The sequence below is a fragment of the Salmo salar genome, chromosome 16 (assembly GCF_965601325.2).
Source record: "Salmo salar chromosome 16, fSalSal1, whole genome shotgun sequence".
Taxonomy (NCBI): domain Eukaryota; kingdom Metazoa; phylum Chordata; class Actinopteri; order Salmoniformes; family Salmonidae; genus Salmo; species Salmo salar.
In genome coordinates this window covers 38,850,386-38,871,160 of record NC_138306.1, presented here as the reverse complement: position 1 = coordinate 38,871,160, position 20,775 = coordinate 38,850,386, and the positions used below count along the sequence as shown (strand labels likewise).

Genomic DNA, 20,775 nt, shown 5'->3' with positions numbered 1-20,775 from the left:
ATATTATCCAGGCCTGTGGCTTTGGAACATTTAAGCTCTGCTAGCATACTGGCTATTTTGGCTGTTGCTACCTTTGCAAAAGAAAAAGAGTTTAGATGAACCCCTAACTCTACATAATACTTCTTGAATTGGTCGTTTCCATACAAACCAGAACTAGTGGGCAGCTTGCTAACCAGCTTGCTGGCAACAGAAAAAAAATAGTTGAATTCATTGGCAATCTCTGCTTTTTCATATACCATCTCCTCCCTAACGTTCAGTCCAATACCGTTAAGTTTTTGGTAGTACTACTACAGCCTAGTTCCTTAAATGATTTCCAAGGCTTTTTAAGATAATTTTTGATCTCAATGATTTTATCAGCAAAGTAACACCTCTTAGCTACATCCATCCTGCCCTGTGCTTCATTTCTGTGACGTTTACAGTTGAAGTCAGAAGTTCACATACACCTTAGCCAAATACACTTAAACACAGTTTTTCACAATTCCTGACATTTAATCCGAGTAAAAATTCCCTGTCTTAGGTCAGTTAGGATCACCACTTTATTTCAAGAATGTGAAATGTCAGAATAATAGTAGAGAGAATGATTTATTTCAGCTTTTATTTCTTTCATCACATTCCCAGTGGGTCAGAAGTTTACATACACTCAATTAGTATTTGGTAGCATTGCCTTTAAATTGTTTAACTTGGGTCAAACATTTCGGGTAGCCTTCCACAAGCTTCCCACAATAGGTTGGGTGAATTTTGGCCGATTCCTCCTGACAGAGCTGGTGTAACTTTGTCAGGTTTGTAGGCCCCCTTGCTCACACACGCTTTTTCAGTTCTGCCCAGAAATGCTCTATATGATTGAGGTCAGGGCTTTGTGATGGCCACTCCAATACATTGACTTAGTTGTCCTTAAGCCATTTTGCCACAACTTTGAATGTATGCTTGGGGTCACTGTCCATTTGGAAGACCCATTTGCGACCAAGCTTTAACTTCCTAACTGATGTCTTGAGATGTTGCTTCAATATATCCACACAATTTTCCTCCCTCATGATGCCATCTATTTTGTGATGTGCACCAGTCCCTCCTGCAGCAAACCACCCCCACAACATGATGCTGCCACCCCCGTGCTTCACGGTTGGGATGGTGTTCTTCAGCTCGCAAGCGTCCCCCTTTTTCCTCCAAACAGAACGATGGTCATTATGGCCAACCAGTTCTATTTTTGTTTCATCAGACCAGAGGACATTTCTCCAAGAAGTACGATCTTTGTCCCCGTGTGCAGTTGCAAACCGTAGTCTATCTTTTTTATGGCGGTTTTGGAGCAGTGGCTTCTTCCTTGCTGAGCGGCCTTTCAGGTTATGTCGATATAAGACTTGTTTTACTGTGGATATAGATACTTTTGTACCTGTTTCCTCCAGCATCTTCACAAGGTCCTTTGCTGTAGTTCTGGGATTGATTTGCACTTTTCACACCAAAATATGTTCATCTCTAGGAGACAGAATGCATCTCCTTCCTGAGCGGTATGATGGCTGTGTGGTCCCATGGTGTTTATACTTGCGTACTATTGTTTGTACAGATGATTGTGGTATCTTCAGGCGTTTGGAAATTGCTCCCAAGGATGAACCAGACTTTTTTCTGAGGTCTTGGCTGATTTCTTTTGATTTTCCCATGATGTCAAGCAAAGAGGCACTGAGTTTGAAGATAGGCCTTGAAATACATCCACAGGTACACCTCAAATTGACTCAAATGATGTCAATTTGCCTATCAGAAGCTTCTAAAGCCATGACATAATTTTCTTGAATTTTCCAAGCCGTTTAAAGGCACAGTCAACTTAGTGTATCTAAACGTTTGACCCACTGGAATTGTGATACAGTGAAATAAGTTAAATTATCTGTCTGTAAACAATTGTTTGAAAAATTACTTGTGTCATGCACAAAGTAGATGTCCTAACCGACTTGCCAAAACTATAGTTTGTTAACAAGGAATTTGTGGAGTGGTTGAAAAACAAGTTTTAATGACTCCAACCTAAGTGTATGTAAACTTCCGACTTCAACTGTATATAGGAGAAAATCAGGCTGCTCTTGAGAGCTTTTAAATTTATTAAAAGCTTTATTCCTTGGTTGGATAGATTCTAGAATTTCATGATTAAACCAAGGGCTAGATCTCGGCTTTACTCTGACCCGTCTAATGGGAGCCATCACATTCACCACATCAAGGAATCTACATTGAAAGGCTTCCCAAGCACTGTCTACCCAAACGCTTTCCAGCACAGGTGACCAGTCAATTTTACCCATTTGCACCCCAAACATGTCAACACAATATTTTTGGAGTCCCCTGATTCTAACAGTTTTGTGACACTTAAATATATGTTTAAAAACCCTCCTTGTGCAAAATGTAAAAACATAATCACTGATTCCATATACTATTACCCCACTCTGCGATATTTTGTATTTATCAGACACTAATATTAAATCAATCGTACTTTGCACTGTTTCACATATCCTGGTGGGATCTTTTATCATTTGTGTCAGAGCAAATTATCTACAGAAGTGCATAAATACATTGTGGGTTGGACTATTCTTTTTGCAGACATCAGTATTGAAATCCCCTAACAAAAGTATTTTTTTCACCTGCTAATTATTACAGTTTGACAACACAATTTCGAGACCTTCTTAGAATGCATTCTGATTGGGCGGCCTGTAACACACCCCCAACCAAAATCGGCTTGGTTTTTGGAAGGCAGATATCCAGCTAGACAATCTCCAGATCAACGCTTAAATCGGATCGGACGTTATAAGCAATGTCCGATTTTACAAATGTACATATCCCCCACCGCTCTGTTTCCGATCCTTCCTGACAACAGAGTAATTGTCTATCTCAATTTCTGAGTCACAGATGAATCCAACCATGTCTCAGTAAAACAGAAGACACCCACCTCTGATTTGCGAACTAACAGGAGTATCTCATCGATCTTCGGTAGTAGGCTTCGGACGTTTAAGTGCACAAAATGTAAACCTTTCTTCCCAAAGGCCTCAATGAATTCCAGATCCACTTGTAACTCACCTCCCACTACACTACCATCCTCCCGCTGCACTGCCTCTAGTGGCCTCTCTGCCTCCATGGAGCACCCCTCTCCAGGTGCTGCTCCGTCGTCCTCACCACCGTCTCCCCCGTCTATCGCCTATGGTGGCTTCCGCACCACTGTGGACCCCCCCCCCCTCCTCTGGTGCACTCTCTGTCTATGGTAAGTCCTCTGGTCCCACTCCACCTTCAATGCTCACACACCCCAAGGGTACAGCAAACAGACAGCAAATTTAAGTTTCATTGACCCCATATCCAAAGCTAGGATCGCTGCATTTTAGATGAATACACTGTGCTCATTCCAAGCTTACCAGAGCTTTGCTGCTACTCTTAATCCAACGTTCGCAAGAGGAGCATGGGTACATAGGCCAGCATTGATGGATATCACCCGATAAGAGAAGGCATAGAGTTATTATAAGATCTCCACCACTAATTTGAGATTTCAGACTGGCTTTCGATGATCGTTTTACTTTGTGGCAAGGTGATATGAAAGTTTGGTATGCCATCAAAAGTGTTGGCATGACTGAGAAGTTGCTGAGAATTTACTGTTCTTTCATCTAGATTGCAGATGCGATTATTTGCATTGATAATTAAAATAAACACAAAGTAAAAGTGCTGCCACCATGCTGAACTTGCCAGTTGCCATGGTTACACAGAGCCAAGACGATGCTTGAGTGGCTTCGGGACAAGTCTCTGAATGTCCTTGAGTGGCCCAGCAAGAGCCCAGACTTGAGCCGCATCAAACATCCCTGGACAGAACTGAAAATAGCTGTGCAGCGATGCTCCCCATCAAACCAGACAGAGCTTGAGAGGATCTGCACAGAAGAACAGGAGAAAATCCCCAAATACAGGTATGCCAAGCTTGTAGTGTCATACCCAATAAGAGTCGAGGCTGTAATCACTGCCAAAGGTGCTTCAACAATATACTGAGTAAAGGGTCTGAATACTTATTCAAGTATGATATTTCAGCTTTTTATTTGTAGTAAATGTGCAAACATTTCTAAAAACCTGTTTTGGCTTTGTCATTATGGAGTATTGTGTGTAGATTGATGAGAAAAAACAAACAATTTAATCCATTTTAGAATAAGGCTGTAACGTTACAAAATGTGGGAAAGTGAAGTGGTCTGAATACTTTCCGAATGCACTGTACAAACAATGCCTTCAGAAAGTATTCATACCCCTTGACTTATCAGACATTTTGTTGTGTTACAGCCTGAATTCAAGTTATAAATTGAATTAATTCACCCATCTACACACAATACCCCATAATTACTCATTAAAATATGTTTTCAGAAATGTATGAAAATGTTATACAGAAATATCTAATTTACATACAGTAAGTATTCACACCCCCTGAGTCAATACTTTGTAGAAGCACCTTTGGCAGTGATTACAACTCTTTCTAAGAAAGTCTCTAAGAGCTTTTCACACCTTGATTGTGCAACATTTGCCCATGATTCTTTTCAAAATTCTTCAAGCTCTGTCAAATTGGTTGTTGGTCATTCCTAGACAACCATTTAAGTCTAAACGGTCTACATTCACTGTCTTCTTGGTAAGCAACTCCAGTGTATATTTGGCCTTGTGTTTTAGGTTATTGTCCTGCTGAAAGGTAAATTAATCTACCAGTGGTTGGTGGAAAGCAGACTGAACAAGGTTTTCCTCTAGGTTTTTGCCTATGCTTAGCTGCATTCAGTTGCTTTTTTATCCTGAAAAACTCCCCAACTTATTATGTGACTTTCTAAGCAAATCTTTTCACCTGAAATTATTTAGGCAAAAAAAATACAAAATTAAAACACCATTCCACTTTCATATTATGGGGTATTATGTGTAGCCCACTGACAAAAAATATCAATTTAATCTATTTTAATTTCAGGCTGTAAAACAACAAAATGTGGGAAAAGTCAAGGGGTATGAATACTTTCTGCAGGCAATAAATACATAAATAATGTAACAAATAAATACATATATAGTACATATGAATTCAAAACATCTTTATATACAGTGAATTCAGAAAGTATTCAGACCCTTTGGCTTTTCCCCACATTTTGTTACGAAAAATGACGGTCCATCATTACTTTAAGGCATGAAGGTCAGCTAATCTGGAAAATGTTATGAACTTGAAAGTTTCTTCAAGTGCAGTGGCAAAAACCATCAAGCGCTATGATGAAACTGGCTCTCATGAGGACCGCCACAGGAAAGGAAGACCCAGAGTTACCTCTGCTGCAGAGGATAAGTTCATTAGAGTTAACAGTACCTCAGATTGCAGCCCAAATAAATGCTTTTTGGATCCAACCGCCGTGTCTTTCTGAGATGCACAGTAGGTGAATGGATGATCTCCGCAGGTGTGGTTCCCACCGTGAAGCATGGAGGAGGAGGTGTGATGGTGTGACGTTGCTTTGCTGGTGACACTGATTTATTTAGAATTCAAGGCACACTTAACCAGCATCGCTACCACAGCATTCTGCAGCGATACGCCATCCCATCTGGTTTGCACTTAGTGGGACCACCATTTGTTTTTCAACAGGACAATGACCCAACACTCCTCCAGGCTGTGTCAGGGCTATTTGACCAGGGAGAGTGATGGAGTGCTGCATCAGATGACCTGGCCTCCACAAAGCTCCGACCTCAACCCAGTTGAGATGGTTTGGGATGAGTTGGACCACAGAGTGAAGGAAAAGCGGCCAACAAGTGCTCTGCATATGTGGGAACTCCTTCAAGACTATTGGAAAAGCATTCCAGGTGAAGCTGGTTGAGAGAATGCCAAGAGTGTACAAAGCTGCCATCAAGGCAAAGGGTGGCTACTTTGAAGAATCTCAAATATAAAATATATTTTGATTTGTTTAACACTTATTTGCATACTACGTGATGCCTATATGTGTTATTTCATAGTTTTGATGTCTTCACTATTATTCTACAATGTAGAAAATAGTAAAAATAAAGAAAAACCCTTGGATGAGTAGGTGTGTCCAAACTTTTGACTGGTACTGTACATCTGTCACGGTCGTCGTATGAAGGAGACCAAGGCGCAGCGTGCGTATCGTTCTACATCTTTATTTATATGTGAAACTATGCAAGACATACTATAAACAAAAACAACAAACTGTGATGAAGAGGTGCAACATGCATAAACTCAAAATAATCTCCCACAAACACTAGTGGGAAAAACAACAACTTAAATATGATCCCCAATTAGAGACAACGATGACCAGCTGCCTCTAATTGGGAATCATACAAAAACCCCAACCTAGAAAAAAGAACATAGAAAATTTAAACTAGACAAAAAACCTACCATTGAAAAAAGAAACTAGAACCAAACATAGAACTAAATAAACTAGACTAAATCCCCCAGTCACGCCCTGACCTACTCTACCATAGAAAAATATGAGCTCTCTATGGTCAGGACATGACAGTACCCCCCCCCCCCCCCCCCTAAAGGGGCGGACTCCAGCCGCAAAACCTGAAACCAAAAGGGAGGGTTAGTATTGGTGTCTAGTATTGGTGGCGGCTTTGGTGCAGGACGAAGAACCTTCTCATCCCGCGGATCCTCCCGCATCGGAGGCGGTTCTGGTGCGGGACGAAGAACCCTCTCATCCTGCGAACCCGCCAGCATAGGAGGCGGCTCTGGTGCAGGACGAAGAACCCGCTCATCCTGCAAACCCGCCAGCATCGGTGGAGGCTCCGGACCACGGACCGTCGCTGGAGACTCCGGTCCGTCGCTGGAGGCTCCGGGCCGTCGCTGGAGGCTCCGGGCCGTCGCTGGAGGCTCCGGGCCGTCGCTGGAGGCTCCGGGCTGCGGGCCATCTCAGGAGGCTCCGGGCTGCGGGCCGTCTCAGGAGGCGCCGGGCTGCGGGCCGTCTCAGGAGGCGCCGGGCTGCGGGCCGTCTCAGGAGGCGCCGGGCTGCGGGCCGTCTCAGGAGGCTCCGGGCTGCGGGCCGTCTCAGGAGGCTCCGGACTGGGGACTGTCGCCGGAAGGTCCGGGCTGGGGACTGTCGCCGGAAGGTCCGGGCTGGGGACTGTCGCCGGAAGCTCCGGGCTGGGGACTGTCGCCGGAAGCTCCGGGCTGGGGACTGTCGCCGGAAGCTCCAGACTGGGGACTGTCGCCGGAAGCTCCGGACTGGGGACTGTCGCCGGACTGGGCAGGCGCACTGGAGGCCTAGTGCGTGGAGCCGGGACAGGTGACACCAGACTGGTGACACGCACTTCAGGGCGAGTGCGAGGATTAGGCACAGGACGTACTAGACTGGGGAGGCGCACTGGAGGCCTGATGCGTGGGACCGGTACAGGTGGCACCGAACTAGTGACACGCACCTCAGGGAGAGTGCGAGGAGGAGGCACAGGACATACCTGACTGGGAATACACACTTCAGGGAGAGTGCGGGGAGCAGGCACAGGACATACTGGGCTGTGGAGGTGCACTGGAGACCTGGTGCGTAGAACCGGTGCAGGATATAGTGGACCGTGAAGGCGCACTGGAGGTCTGGAGCATAGAGCTGGCACAACCCGTCCTGGCTGAATGCTCACTTTAGCCCGGCAAGTGCGGGGCGCTGGCACAGGACTCACTGGGCTGTGAAAGCGCACTGGGGACACAGTGTGTAAAGCTGGTGCAGGATATCCTGGACCGAGGAGACGCACTGGAGACCAGGAGCGCTGAGCCGGCACAAGCCGTCCTGGCTGAATGCTCACTTTAGCCCGGCAAATGCGGGGAGCCGGCAACAAGCGCACCAGGCTGTGAATGCACACTGGAGATACGGTGCGCATCACCACATAACACGGTGCCTGTCTGGTCACACGCTCCCCACGGTAAGCACGGGGAGTTAGCTCAGGTCTACAACCTGACTCCGCCAATCTCCCTGTGTGCCCCCCCCCCCAAAAAAAACATTTTGGGAGCTGCCTCTCGGGCTTCCGTCGTTGCCGTGCTAGTTCCTCGTATCATCGCCGTTCCTCTCTCGCTGTCTCCGCCTCCTTCCCTGGCAGTGTCTTGTCCCCTGCCATTACCTCCTCCCAGGACCAGGATGTCCTCCACTCTCTTTTCTCCCGGGCCCAGGATCCCTGCTCCTCCTGGGCACGCTGCTTGGTCCTTTGGTGGTGGGAGATTCTGTCACGGTCGTCGTATGAAGGAGACCAAGGCGCAGCGTGCGTATCGTTCCACATCTTTATTTCTGTGAAACTATGCAAGACATACAATAAACTATAAACAAAAACAACAAACCGTGACGAAGAGGTGCAACATGCATAAACTCAAAATAATCTCCCACAAATGCTAGTGGGAAAAACAACAACTTAAATACGATGACCAGCTGCCTCTAATTGGGAATCATACAAAAACCCAACCTAGAAAAAAAGAACCTAGAACACAACATAGAAAATTTAAACTAGACAAAAAACCCAACATAGAAAAAATAACCTAGAACACAACATAGAAAATTTAAACTAGACAAAAAAAAGAAAATTGAAAAAAGAAACTAGAACCAAACATAGAAATAAATAAACTAGACAAAACCCCCCAGTCACGCCCTGACCTACTCTACCATAGAAAAATACGAGCTCTCTATGGTCAGGATGTGACAACATCACAGAAGAAAGAAAAATATCAAAACCATTTGACATCGAAACACAGTAGTTTCAGCGCGTTCTTTGAAATAATTTGTATTAATTATGAAATTATGAAAAATATTAAGAAACAATCCACCCATGAGGACACAAGGTCATTTGAGTGGCTAGAAGTTCTTTATCATTTGGCAATCAGATTTGCCACCAATGGTCCTTATAGGACACATCACATCATAGGACACATCACTGCACTCTATACTACTCTGTAAACTAGTCGCAAGACCCATTGGTTGATGCTTATTTATAAAACCCTCTTAGGCCTCACTCCCCCCTGTCTGAGATACTTACTGCAGCCCTCATCCTCCACATACAACACCCGTTCTGCCAGTCACATTCTGTTAAAGGTCCCCAAAGCACACACATCCCTGGGTCGCTCCTCTTTCAGTTCGCTGCAGCTCGTGACTAGAACGAGCTGCAAAAAACACTCAAACTGGACCATTTTATCTCCATCTCTTCATTCAAAGACTCAATCATGGACACTCTTACTGACAGTTGTGGCTGCTTCGGTGATATATTGCTGTCTCTACCTTCTTGCTCTTTGTGCTGCTGTCTGTACCCAATAATATTTCTACCATGTTTTGTGCTGCTACCATGTTGTGCTTTATATAGTGTTGTGGTGTCTCGCTTGTCGTGATGTGTGTTTTGTCCTATATTTTTATTTTATTTTTAATTTTTAATCCCAGCCCCCAATCCCGGCAGCAATGAGGCCACAATGAAGAAGTCATGATGGCATACAATGGAAAATGACACAAGGAGTGAAAGGACTTATTACAAAACTCCCAATGATTGCTGAGTCATTGTCTGGTCATGTAACAAACCTTCTCACTTGATGTGAGATTACTTAAAACACAAAACTCAACATAACATAACAAAGTAAGACTCAATCATGGACACTCTTACTGACAGTTGTGGCTGCTTCGGTGATATATTGCTGTCTCTACCTTCTTGCTCTTTGTGCTGCTGTCTGTACCCAATAATATTTCTACCATGTTTTGTGCTGCTACCATGTTGTGCTTTATATAGTGTTGTGGTGTCTCGCTTGTCGTGATGTGTGTTTTGTCCTATATTTTTATTTTAATTTTAATTTTTAATCCCAGCCCCCAATCCCGGCAGCAATGAGGCCACAATGAAGAAGTCATGATGGCATACAATGGAAAATGACACAAGGAGTGAAAGGACTTATTACAAAACTCCCAATGATTGCTGAGTCATTGCCTGGTCATGTAACAAACCTTCTCACTTGATGTGAGATTACTTAAAACACAAAACTCAACATAACATAACAGAGTAAGACTCAATCATGGACACTCTTACTGACAGTTGTGGCTGCTTCGGTGATATATTGCTGTCTCTACCTTCTTGCTCTTTGTGCTGCTGTCTGTACCCAATAATATTTCTACCATGTTTTGTGCTGCTACCATGTTGTGCTTTATATAGTGTTGTGGTGTCTCACTTGTCGTGATGTGTGTTTTGTCCTATATTTTTATTTTATTTTTAATTTTTAATCCCAGCCCCCAATCCCGGCAGCAATGAGGCCACAATGAAGAAGTCATGATGGCATACAATGGAAAATGACACAAGGAGTGAAAGGACTTATTACAAAACTCCCAATGATTGCTGAGTCATTGCCTGGTCATGTAACAAACCTTCTCACTTGATGTGAGATTACTTAAAACACAAAACTCAACATAACATAACAGAGTATGAAAGAAACTACTGTATATCTTAATTATCCAAAATAGAAATGACAGATACAATTTATAGGATTTAGTGCAGTTGCAGTGACCAGGAGTGACTTCTTGGATTTGGAGTCCTATAGAGATCCACTGAGACTAGATTAGAGTGAAAAGTGAAGATGCACAGTAACTGCCATGATCAGATGATTATGATATCTTGACAATATGTGCAGTGTCATAACATAAATTAACATAACTTTATAGAATGACAACATAACGTGACATAAGACGTGACATAAGGGTCAGACTATGGTTATGGTTGTGGTGTGATCCTACCATACGACACTGTAAGCGGAGGACTGACCATCAGGGACCAGAGCCGGACAGTGAGGGTAGAGGGGGCAGGGGGTCTGGTGGTACTGGCAGGACATACGTTATCCATATCACATTTCAAGTCCATGGTCAATTGTTATGAAGCTTTTCAAGTTTGATGGTTGATTGGTGTTATTAATCAGCAGTTATAGAAAACATTCTGGACTACATTTTCTAGATTGTTCCCACAGTTGATCTTATACAGGTCATGAGACTTGAGGCTGAGACTGACATGCTGCTGATCTGTGAGGAGTAGGATCCAGACATGTGGTTGTAGCTGTATCCAGAGCCAGGAGGACCAGGGAAGACCAGCTAGTTGGGGGAAAGTAGGCTGTGGTTGGGCAGCAGGCTCATAGAGGGCAGGTAGGACTGAGAGGCTGTGGTACATGAAGAATGAGACTACTGGCAATACTACACAACACATACTCAGCTAATGCTAAGAATCACAAGCTTGTAATTTTTCTTTTAGTCATGGATGTACATTAACAGCTAAAGATGCATATCACTGAGAATCCACAGACATGGTCTTGAGTCATGGTTGTTGTGAAAGGAACTACTTATTATCACAAACTAATATACCATTTGACTCTTGTAAGGTCATTGAACACATGTTTAAAATACTGCTCCATTGCTATCTTTAGACTCAGAGAGCCCTACTTTATCATAACCACTAAATCAGATGTCCAAGGCCAGAGAAGACCATATTATTCTCCTTCTTATGTAAGACCGCATATTTGAATTGTCATGCTGACATTTTTGTTTTTCCCACTGTTGAAATGTTGTCATTGATCATGTGAATTCAAACGTGTGTTCTCTGATAGAGGTTGTATAGGGTCCTGCATTAAACAGTATAAAATAACAATTTATCTGTGTTATTGCAAATATGTACAGTATGTAGACTACATGTACACTGCTAGGTAGCCTAGCGGTTAAGAGCATTGGGCCTGTAACTGGACTGTCGCTGGTTCGAATCCCTGAGCCGACTTGGTGAAAAATCTGTCGATGTACCCTGGAGCAAGGCACTTATTGCTCCTGTAAGTTGAGTGTCTGCTAAGTTATGTAAAATCCAACAGTAATTTTGAAATGCTCTTACAGACAGTCTTATGCTCTGTTGACTCTGAGGCATTACTATGCCATAGTCTCTCGCTCATGGTCATCCATGCTGTCCGGGCAAATACTCGCTACAGCATCATAGAATTCACCCTGGATAAAACAAAATAATATATATACGTAACTTAACAGCAACTTTAATTAGAGCAATATACTATACCACTAAAATAACTGGTAGTGATATCCAGTAAAGTATCAGAAAACAACTGGAGTCCATGGAGTGTGTTGGGCAAGTTCATTTTGCATCGCTGTGTGCCGTGGACGGGGTTTACACCTTTTACACCATTTTATTAAATCTCTACCCACTCAGAGCGCCAGGCGTTGAAAAACCAACTCGCCCATATATTGAGGATTGTAACGGCCATGAGGTATAATATTTTAAAAGCTTCTTATTGGTTTCAATTAGCACTTACTGACATCATACTGCAGTAGACTGGACCCTCGGATGACCTCTGGCCACCAATTGAACTGAGATGGCTGTTATTTGCTAAACTGGGGTTCAGGAAATGGAATGGACTCGGGGAGCACATAATCTCCATGAGTGGCTAGTGGGCATGGAGGGAGTGAGGGCTCAGCATCATGTGGTGGAGGGTAGAATCTGTAGTTGGTACAGTGATGGTCCATCCTGCTGGATGCAGCTGCTCTGCTGTACCCTGACCACTCCAACTGAACCATTGGGAATCACTCCTGGCACACTGTCTGTGTGATCTCCTGAATCAATGTTGACTTCCCATGTTCTTAGGTGGCACCCATTGTTCTCAGAGGAATAGACAGCTGAGGTTTCGGGAAACATTCTGATTGTCCTAAATTCTATGGTTTTGCTCTTTAAGGCAACTCATTCTTTCTAAGCAAGGCTCCTCCCTGATGGAAAAACAAACCAGTGAGTGTTGTTAGACTGGGTAGTAAAACACAAGCCCAGAGAACAGATGTATATATACAGAATCAGTCAGTTCACCATTCAATCATCTAAAATAGCTAGCTAGCTAATACATCTGACATACAACTTTGATTTATTTTATTTTAGTTTGCAAGCCCTACCGTTATTTATACAAATATTGTGAGGGATTTATCTTGGCCTCTCTTCTTCCAATAGCTATCTGGAAAGTTCACAACAAATAACAATAACCAGGTGTTCCAAAACAGTGTCGCTCCCTCTAGCAATAACTTTACCTTACAGTCAGTTTTGGTTGTGGAAGAAGCTTTTCTAAGGCTAAGTGACTGACGTCTGAAAACATGTAATATTCAGATTAGGGGTTGAGTGTGGCGCCAGAGACATCCATTCTTTCAAAATAGGTGCGTTTAATTTGGTCACTTGATGTGCCAAGTGAGCAAGCAAGTCGCAGCAATGAAGAACGCGAAGGAGGGGGAGAATTCTGGCACAACACCGGGACACTGTGCTTACTTTCAACCCTGGTCGTGTAAGCTTTTCTAAGGAAAAGTGACTAACGTCTGAAAACATTTATTTTTTTATAATAGGCTGACCACACCGCTCGCGACCAATGTCTGAGAACATGTATTTAGACTTTGGGGTTGAACGCGGCGCGAGCCACACTCATTCTTTTAAAATGTATACGTTCGATTTGGGTCGCCAGATGCGCCGAGTGGTATTTTGGGGTTGCACTTTGGACTAGTAGTAAATAAGGAGAATGGAGCGGAAACAGTTCACAGACACTAAATCAAGCGCACCTACCCTCATTGGTCCATTCGAGTTACTATGAAATTTAAACCACGCCTTCAGATTGTATCGCTACAAAAATTATGTGTGGACACTGAGACCGATCATACTTCTTCATTCAACAAAGTTATTAACAGACATCTACTAACTATGACTCTACAATTCACAAAATGTCAATCTGTATTAATTACTGGAGCGAGCAGAGGCCTCGGTCTACAAATGGTGAAAGACCTGGCGAGAAGCACCGAGAGACCCAAAACAATAATAGCGACTGTTCGCAATCCAGCCGCAGCACAGGTAGGAGAACATCATGTTCAACTTTATTTAAAAAATAATAATTTAACACCATGTTCAACTTGTTTTGTGAATTTCCACGTAATGGAAATACACGTGTGAGGATTCGCCTTTGCTGTAAATTTAGGGATAAATAATAAAAGCTGATCTTCATTTTAGGATCTTCAAAATATTGCCAAGTCCTGCGAAGGTGTTCATATTGTACAGCTTGGTGAGTTGCATAGCCGACATAATTTGTAAAAGTTGGACACATGAACTAGGGTGCAGTGTGATGTTGATTTGCCACATTTTGTTGGGTAATTGGTATATGATCCCATGTGCATCATGTGCCATGCATAGTTGGGACACATGCCCCATATGCCTTACTTGTTATACAAGCAGAATGTGCAAGAAACACTGTATTGGTATTTCCCCATGTGTTCCTCTCAGGGATTTTCTCCCTTCAAACTCATTGGAGTAACTAAAACTTATATTACTCGCTCAATTATATGTTTGTAGTACTCAACAGAACATGATGAAATGCCAAACTGAAGTAAACCAATAATGTAAAAGTAAATGAAACCAATACTGTAAAAGAAAACCAAGGAGAAAACGAAAACTAAATTCTGTTTGTTTCCTGTGAAGTTCCTTTTTGAATGGTAATGATCTCTTTCATATCAGATGTTGTCAGCCAGTCAAGTATAGACTCAGCATTGCAAGCGGTGTCATCTATACTGGGAAGCGATGGGCTGAATTGCCTCATAAACAACGCAGCCATCAATCCATCCACTGATCTGAAGACAGTGACACCTGACTCCATGATGAAGACTTTTGAGAGTAATACTGTTGCCCCTCTTTTTGTCACCAAGGTAAATCAATGTGTTGCACCTCTAGAAGAGCATGTATGAGAAATATCTTAATTTTGTTGTAGCACAGAGGATATTTTTATTCATGGCCAAATCACACACATTTATGAAAAGTTCCCTACTTCATAAGAAACCTGTATTCTTGCAACTATCTCTAGATCACATAATGTTGTTGTTTCTTGTAGACATTTCTGCCATTGCTACAGGCAGCTGCTGCACGGGGCACTGGAATGGGGATCCATAGAGCAGCTGTGATCAACATCTCTTCCATACTTGGCTCCATTAAGCTCAACTGGGGAGCCGGAGCAGCCTTCAAAAGCTATGCCTACAGAATCTCAAAGGTGAACAGCAACCATAATGAGCTGTTTCTACAAAGCCCATTTAAACATTACAGACCATCTCTGGTTGCAATATTGGGCATAGGATGTTTGGGTGTGGCGATAGTTAATCTGACTGTTCTTATGTGTACATATTCATTACATGTCCTGTCCATCTCATTTTGTTTATATATATATATATATATATATATATATATATATATATATGCAGGCTGCCTTGAACATGACGACAAGGTGTCTGGCCACTGACCTGGAATCTGAAGGGATTCTGTGCATGGCTCTTCACCCTGGCTGGGTGCGCACTGACATGGGTGGCCCACACGTGAGTGTCCCATACTCTTGGTTGAGGCATTTTATTGTTGGGTCCTTTAGAATACATTAAAATACATGGCTGTGTATTTCACTGAGTTGACAGTTGATATGCTGCATTTCCTGTCTCTTTTGGATCAGGCGGATTTGAGTGCGGAGGAAAGCATATCATCTTTGCTGTCTGTTATCACTGATCTGACAGAAAAAAATCATGGGGGATTCTTGGACTACTCTGGAAACAAGCTACAATGGTGAAGCTCAACTTGGAAACAGTAACTTGTGGAATGGGTTATGTGCAGTTGTTCTGCTGGTGCTGCCAACAGTTCACTGGGACAAAACACTGAGCAGAGATCACAGAATAGAACGAACAACTGCAACATCATGCTATTATGTTGCTCAGCAATCTCTGATTCCTTTGTATCTAGTTGGTCTGAGAGAGAACTTGGGAGATTTGACATTTTAAATTGGAGACTTTGTTTCATCTGAGTGGTTTGGGTTGTTGTTACACTTTCTAAAGGTAATCTCACTGTTTGAATACAAAATATATACTGTATAATACATATATAGGAACAACAATGTTTTGCCATTCAAAGGTTTTATTCAATCCATTTCTTTCAAATTATAATAAGAACGTGATTAATCTGTATAGCATATTGTTGTTATGATGACACCAGTATCCAGTATAATGGGAAATGTACAGATACTGTTGTTTGTAGGCGGGTGAGGCATAGAGAAGAGATCAGTTGAACTAGGGCTGACCCATCTCTTCTGATGTGAGAGAGGAAGGCATGGTATCCAGAGCTCCGATTTCTGTAAGGTAGATGACAAAACATTTGAGTGAGCACAGTTAGTTAGATGGTTATAACTGATTAGGACTATGCTAGTATTTGCTCTGTTCCAAATGTTGTCGCAACATATAGCCAGGAATCTTGACTATAAATGTAATCTGTAAATAAATTTGAAATACAAATATAACCAGACCATATGAAAAATTATTATTTTACTATTTTTGGAACATGTCAAAACACCTGATTTATATTCATGAAAAAAATAACAATCAAGAGAATTCTGTCAGTGTTTTTGTTGTAATTAATTGTTGTAATTAAACATTAATAACAGACACCATGAACTTACCTTTAAGTTTCAGGTATGATAAGAAGTCAATGACAGTGTGTATTACATCCTCATCTGCTATTCTCAAGGCACCTGCAAAATAAGAGACCATCATGAGGTGTAGAGACTACACTGAGTAAAGCAGACTTACTGTACAGTACGTCATCTACTCTAAACATATTTGATTTACCCTCTCATAGGCCAATGAAATGCAGGCTATAAGATTTTACATTTACATTTTAGTCATTTAGCAGACGCTCTTATCCAGAGCGACTTACAGTAGTGAATGCATACATTTCATTTAATTTCATCATTTTTTCTTTTTTTTTTCTTTCCCATACTGGCCCCCCGTGGGAATCAAACCCACAACCCTGGCGTTGCAAACACCATGCGTTGCAAACACCATGCTCTACCAACAGGGTAGGCTTACAAGGCTTTAGATTCTCACCTGTTTTGAAGTCATCGTCCAGGGGCATGTCTCTCTTCCCAGCAAGGCCATGCTTGTCACTGAGGGTGCGGTGACCGTCAATGCCGTCTGAACAACAAAACAAAAACATAGTTTGCACAGCTTATTTTTACCCATTCCCTAGATGAAATCCCCTTCATTGCACACTACACACAAACACCACAACCCTGCCTAAAGCTCACATGACGGCATAAGGCAACCTTTATGATGGTGTGCTTTTCCTTTTATCTGTCAAGAGTCTGAAAAGCAACCTGCAGGGCTTGAGTCATTCAATTGCTGGAAAACATATCTTCACCAATGAAATACATGAAAGAAAGGCACATATTCATTGATGGAAACAGAACCTGAAATGTTTTTTATATATTAAGGAAGGGTCCCTCCGCATGCAAAGAAGGGTAAAATAGTAATTTCATTCGTTGTCCATCTCAGAGAGCACATTGCTTATATATATATATATATATATATATATAGTGAGAGGGGCAAGGAGCAGCAAAGACAATGATTGAAATTACAATATACCTCACCCCATCAACAACTTTAATAAAGGTTTGAGTCAAGTGGGCTAGTAATAGTGCACTGAATAATCATGTAAGAGCACTAATTATCTGAAGTGTAATCCTTGAATTTTGACGTTAACCCTTAGCACTTGATGCGTTTCCCACAGTCATCACCCATCAAGTATAATTACATGCAAAAATGAAATGATCAACTTTGTTCTGACAGTGCCTCTGAGATTAAAAGATCTTGTATGATGGTTTAATAATTCAGAAACATGTGGAAAAACAAACCAATAAACATAAAGTGGCCATGGCTGTGATAAACACTTGGTTGTTGCATTAAGAGTTAAGTCTGCAAATAATAAACAGAGGAGCAAGGCGTCACAGAGCAATTCCTCTGCTGACTTCAATGTCCTGCAGGAGCAATCTTACATTGACTTAGCAGTTCTTCTCTCCCCCTTACGCTTGGATTATCCTTTATCTGTATTAGGTGATCAATACGACCTGAAACACAGGGATGATGGCATTTTACCTAAATTTACCACAAGGACCTGTGTTATGGGATACATCCTCATTCTGTGTTGACAATAATCCATGAACCTTGGGAATAAATATGTTCCTGTGCAAATAGGCTTTTCAAAATATAGTCATTTAAAAGGATATAACAAATTAAAAGCCCAATAACTACACAGAACAAGTTTGTTGGAATACATCATGCCACATTACACAGCCAGGTGAAATGTGAAAAAGTATAATGGGGGAAACAAATATGAAAAGAGCATGATAATGGAGGCAGGGCAGGTGTGTAAATGATAGTTTAGTTAAAAGTACTTGATAGTGGAATTTTGAGAGTTGTGTGAAAGAGTACATGTATTTAATACATAACAGTCACTTACGGGGACCCAAAAGGTAGCCAGCACTGTTTAGTGTCCACCCTCGCTTCTCTTTACCCTGTTATGAGACAAACGCACACACACACACAAATCAGATTCCTTATACACACACTGTACAGTCACTCATCTGTTTCCTCAACAATTTATCTAATTTTCTGAATGCGAATTGCTTGACCTGACTATAATGCAAGAACTCAATTATCTCAATGCTTGTTATGGTGTTATGTCTAGATAATAGGCAAAAACATTCATATAATTTTTATGTTGCTTGCAATAGCCAACTTGTAGTTAAAACAACAAAAAAAATAAGAGCATTTAAAACAACATTTTGCCAAATACAATAAAATGTTGACCTACCGCAATCACTAATCCAATTGTTTCTGACAGAGCTGCACATAAAATTAGTGATATGCACACTACTCCAAAAGACTTCTTCATCTAAGGCAAGATATTAAAAAAGTGTTAGTTGTAGAAAAACTCTCAATTTTAGAAGTTAAAAGTTGCAAATCAAAAATTTCCAAAGAAGTCTTAAAGCGGCTTACCTTTAGTTTTGTTCAACAGTACAAGAGATAAAAGATAAACTTTTAAATTAAGACTTTCTTCAAAATAGGTATGCTTATAGAATAAGCAAAAATACAACGCAATATTACAGCAAAGAGATCTTCAATGTCCCTGTGGTGCTTCTGGTTTAGGATAGAATGATTTTGATGGCCTTTTATAATACACCCCCCCCCGCTCCTCAAATTCAGACGTCACAACTACCTTCCCCCTCCTGTAGTGGTCATGTCACGATGAAATTACAATAACATGTTCTTTTTGCAACCTTATGAGACATTGAGTTGGACAATAGTTCTTAAAGTCAGATACATTTTATCACTAATAGAATCTCACGTGATGTAATTTGTAGAAAACATTTTATTATGCATGTCAAAACGAACACTGCTATAAGATCAGTAAATCTAGAATATTTATTTTAGAGCCTCTATGACTGGTTAAATGGTTCAAATGTAAAAATACAAAACCATTACATACAAACATGCCTAGAGATAAAAGAAAAATTAGGAAGACAAGGGGATACATTTCCATGGGTTTGTGGGCAGGTCAATTTTAATATAGTCAGAAAAGCAGGAATTCCATAATGGAAGGGTGATATCTATTTCGTAAAAATGCGTTGGAACTTTTCTGTAGCCTTTATCAAGAAACAGTTGCCTTAAAATTTGACTAAAAGGAGATTAAAAAAAACAGTTATGGTGATAGCTTACATGGACACGAGATCAATAAAAGGAGAAAAACAACTCACTCACAGGGCTTTAAATTAAGTTCTTTATTGAATTAACAGGTCAGAAATAACAAGAGCCTGAATTATATGAAAATGTCATCCTATCATTGACAGTTTCCATTCATACTGGAGGAGGATGGTAGTTAAAGGCTGGACCAAAGAGTACACTAGAAAAGCCACTACCAGGGCACCATGAACTTCCATTCCAATGAAAGTACAGGTCAGCAGCAACCAAGAGAGAGCAAAATGGGATTCCAACAGCGTGTAACAAAGGCAGGAACCTCTGGGCTCTTTGTAAAATGGTTTGTCCTTCTTTAGCTGTCCGGTCTGATCCAGCAAGGGGCACTGGCAGATCTAAAAGTTCTTGTGTCCATTTGCCATTGGTCTGTGTGGAAAATCCTCCATTGTAACATACATCACACATTGAGCAATGTTCTGATCCATTATGACATGGGAAAGGAACTCCATCCGAAGAACTCAATGCTGAAGATATACGGCTGCCTTCTTTCATATTGATGACATGAATGTTGATCACACCACCACACAATCCATTTGTTGAAGTTTTCTTCAGGGAGAGGTTGCTGAAGAGATAATGCATTTTTTTATGAACACTCCTGACTCAACACCTTTATACAGTCTACAAGCATCCTATACCAACCATACAGGACAGCTCTATTTGGACACCTTGATAGTGAATAAAGAGTAGATGCATTACAACCACTATTCCAGTTAAGTCCAGGCCTACCTGCATTCTATTTCTTGTCCTTGTCTTGTATTTAATTGTATAGGCCTATCACAAAATGGTCGGCTTGGCTCTTGGATGCCAGGTAGGGCTCTTGCACATGTGGGGCTCTTGTCTGGAAGGAACAGGGCTATAATTCCATCCTTCGTAATAGCAACGCATCCACATCTGCCGTCACTGTTTAGCTGGACTCTGCATGGCTGTGCTATAGCGAAAGGTGCAACTTCCGATGCAGGTAATGGGCTTTGTTGCTCAGAAGAGGCCTTTCTTCGTCGTTCACAATACATTCTTTTGGCAAACAATCCCGTTGGCAACATTGTTTCAACCAATGCAAGTTGACAATCGAAGCCTGACAGTTTTCTTCTCACCTCCTGCATGATTAAATATCATAGATGAAGTTAAGAAAAGTAATTGATTTATAAAGTCAAGTAGGCCGAAAACACATTATCTGCAGATATTTACACGAACCCTTATTATTTTTTTGGAGACCCCATGT

At 41.6% G+C, this 20,775-nt stretch overlaps 2 protein-coding genes across 3 annotated transcripts; one reads left to right on the top strand and one right to left on the bottom strand.

Moving 5' to 3' along the window:
* The first annotated feature begins 13,383 nt into the window (after positions 1-13,383).
* zgc:110339 (SDR family oxidoreductase) lies at positions 13,384-16,264 on the top strand. Its single transcript, XM_014148817.3, has 6 exons — positions 13,384-13,800; positions 13,957-14,008; positions 14,458-14,645; positions 14,828-14,983; positions 15,192-15,302; positions 15,431-16,264. Exons 1-6 carry the CDS (start codon positions 13,543-13,545, stop codon positions 15,542-15,544), a joined length of 879 nt encoding a protein of 292 aa, XP_014004292.3. The 5' UTR covers positions 13,384-13,542; the 3' UTR covers positions 15,545-16,264.
* LOC106573616 (galanin peptides) lies at positions 15,868-18,960 on the bottom strand. Of its 2 annotated transcripts, XM_014148818.3 has the most exons (7): positions 18,801-18,960; positions 18,616-18,696; positions 18,262-18,316; positions 17,798-17,869; positions 16,851-16,937; positions 16,424-16,495; positions 15,868-16,099 (listed from the first exon to the last, which is right to left on the bottom strand). In XM_014148818.3, exons 2-7 carry the CDS (start codon positions 18,694-18,696, stop codon positions 16,038-16,040), a joined length of 429 nt encoding a protein of 142 aa, XP_014004293.1. In that variant the 5' UTR covers positions 18,801-18,960; the 3' UTR covers positions 15,868-16,037. The 2 variants fall into 2 exon arrangements, with proteins under 2 accessions (XP_014004293.1, XP_014004298.1); XM_014148823.3 differs by lacking the exon at positions 17,798-17,869 and having other exon boundaries at positions 18,801-18,955.
* Between the last annotated feature and the right edge of the window lie 1,815 nt (positions 18,961-20,775).

Excerpts from the sequence above, each read along its gene's own strand:
- zgc:110339 (XM_014148817.3), top strand. The coding sequence starts at position 13,543 with ATGAAATTTAAACCACGCCTTCAGATTGTATCGCTACAAAAATTATGT. Across the intron at positions 13,801-13,956 it reads GCAATCCAGCCGCAGCACAG|GATCTTCAAAATATTGCCAA; the intron begins GTAGGAGAACAT and ends TCTTCATTTTAG. Across the intron at positions 14,984-15,191 it reads ATGCCTACAGAATCTCAAAG|GCTGCCTTGAACATGACGAC; the intron begins GTGAACAGCAAC and ends ATATATATGCAG.
- LOC106573616 (XM_014148818.3), bottom strand. The coding sequence starts at position 18,696 with ATGAAGAAGTCTTTTGGAGTAGTGTGCATATCACTAATTTTATGTGCA. Across the intron at positions 17,870-18,261 it reads TGGCTACCTTTTGGGTCCCC|GTCGTATTGATCACCTAATA; the intron begins GTAAGTGACTGT and ends CCTGTGTTTCAG. Across the intron at positions 16,938-17,797 it reads AGAAGAACTGCTAAGTCAAT|ACGGCATTGACGGTCACCGC; the intron begins GTAAGATTGCTC and ends TTTGTTGTTCAG.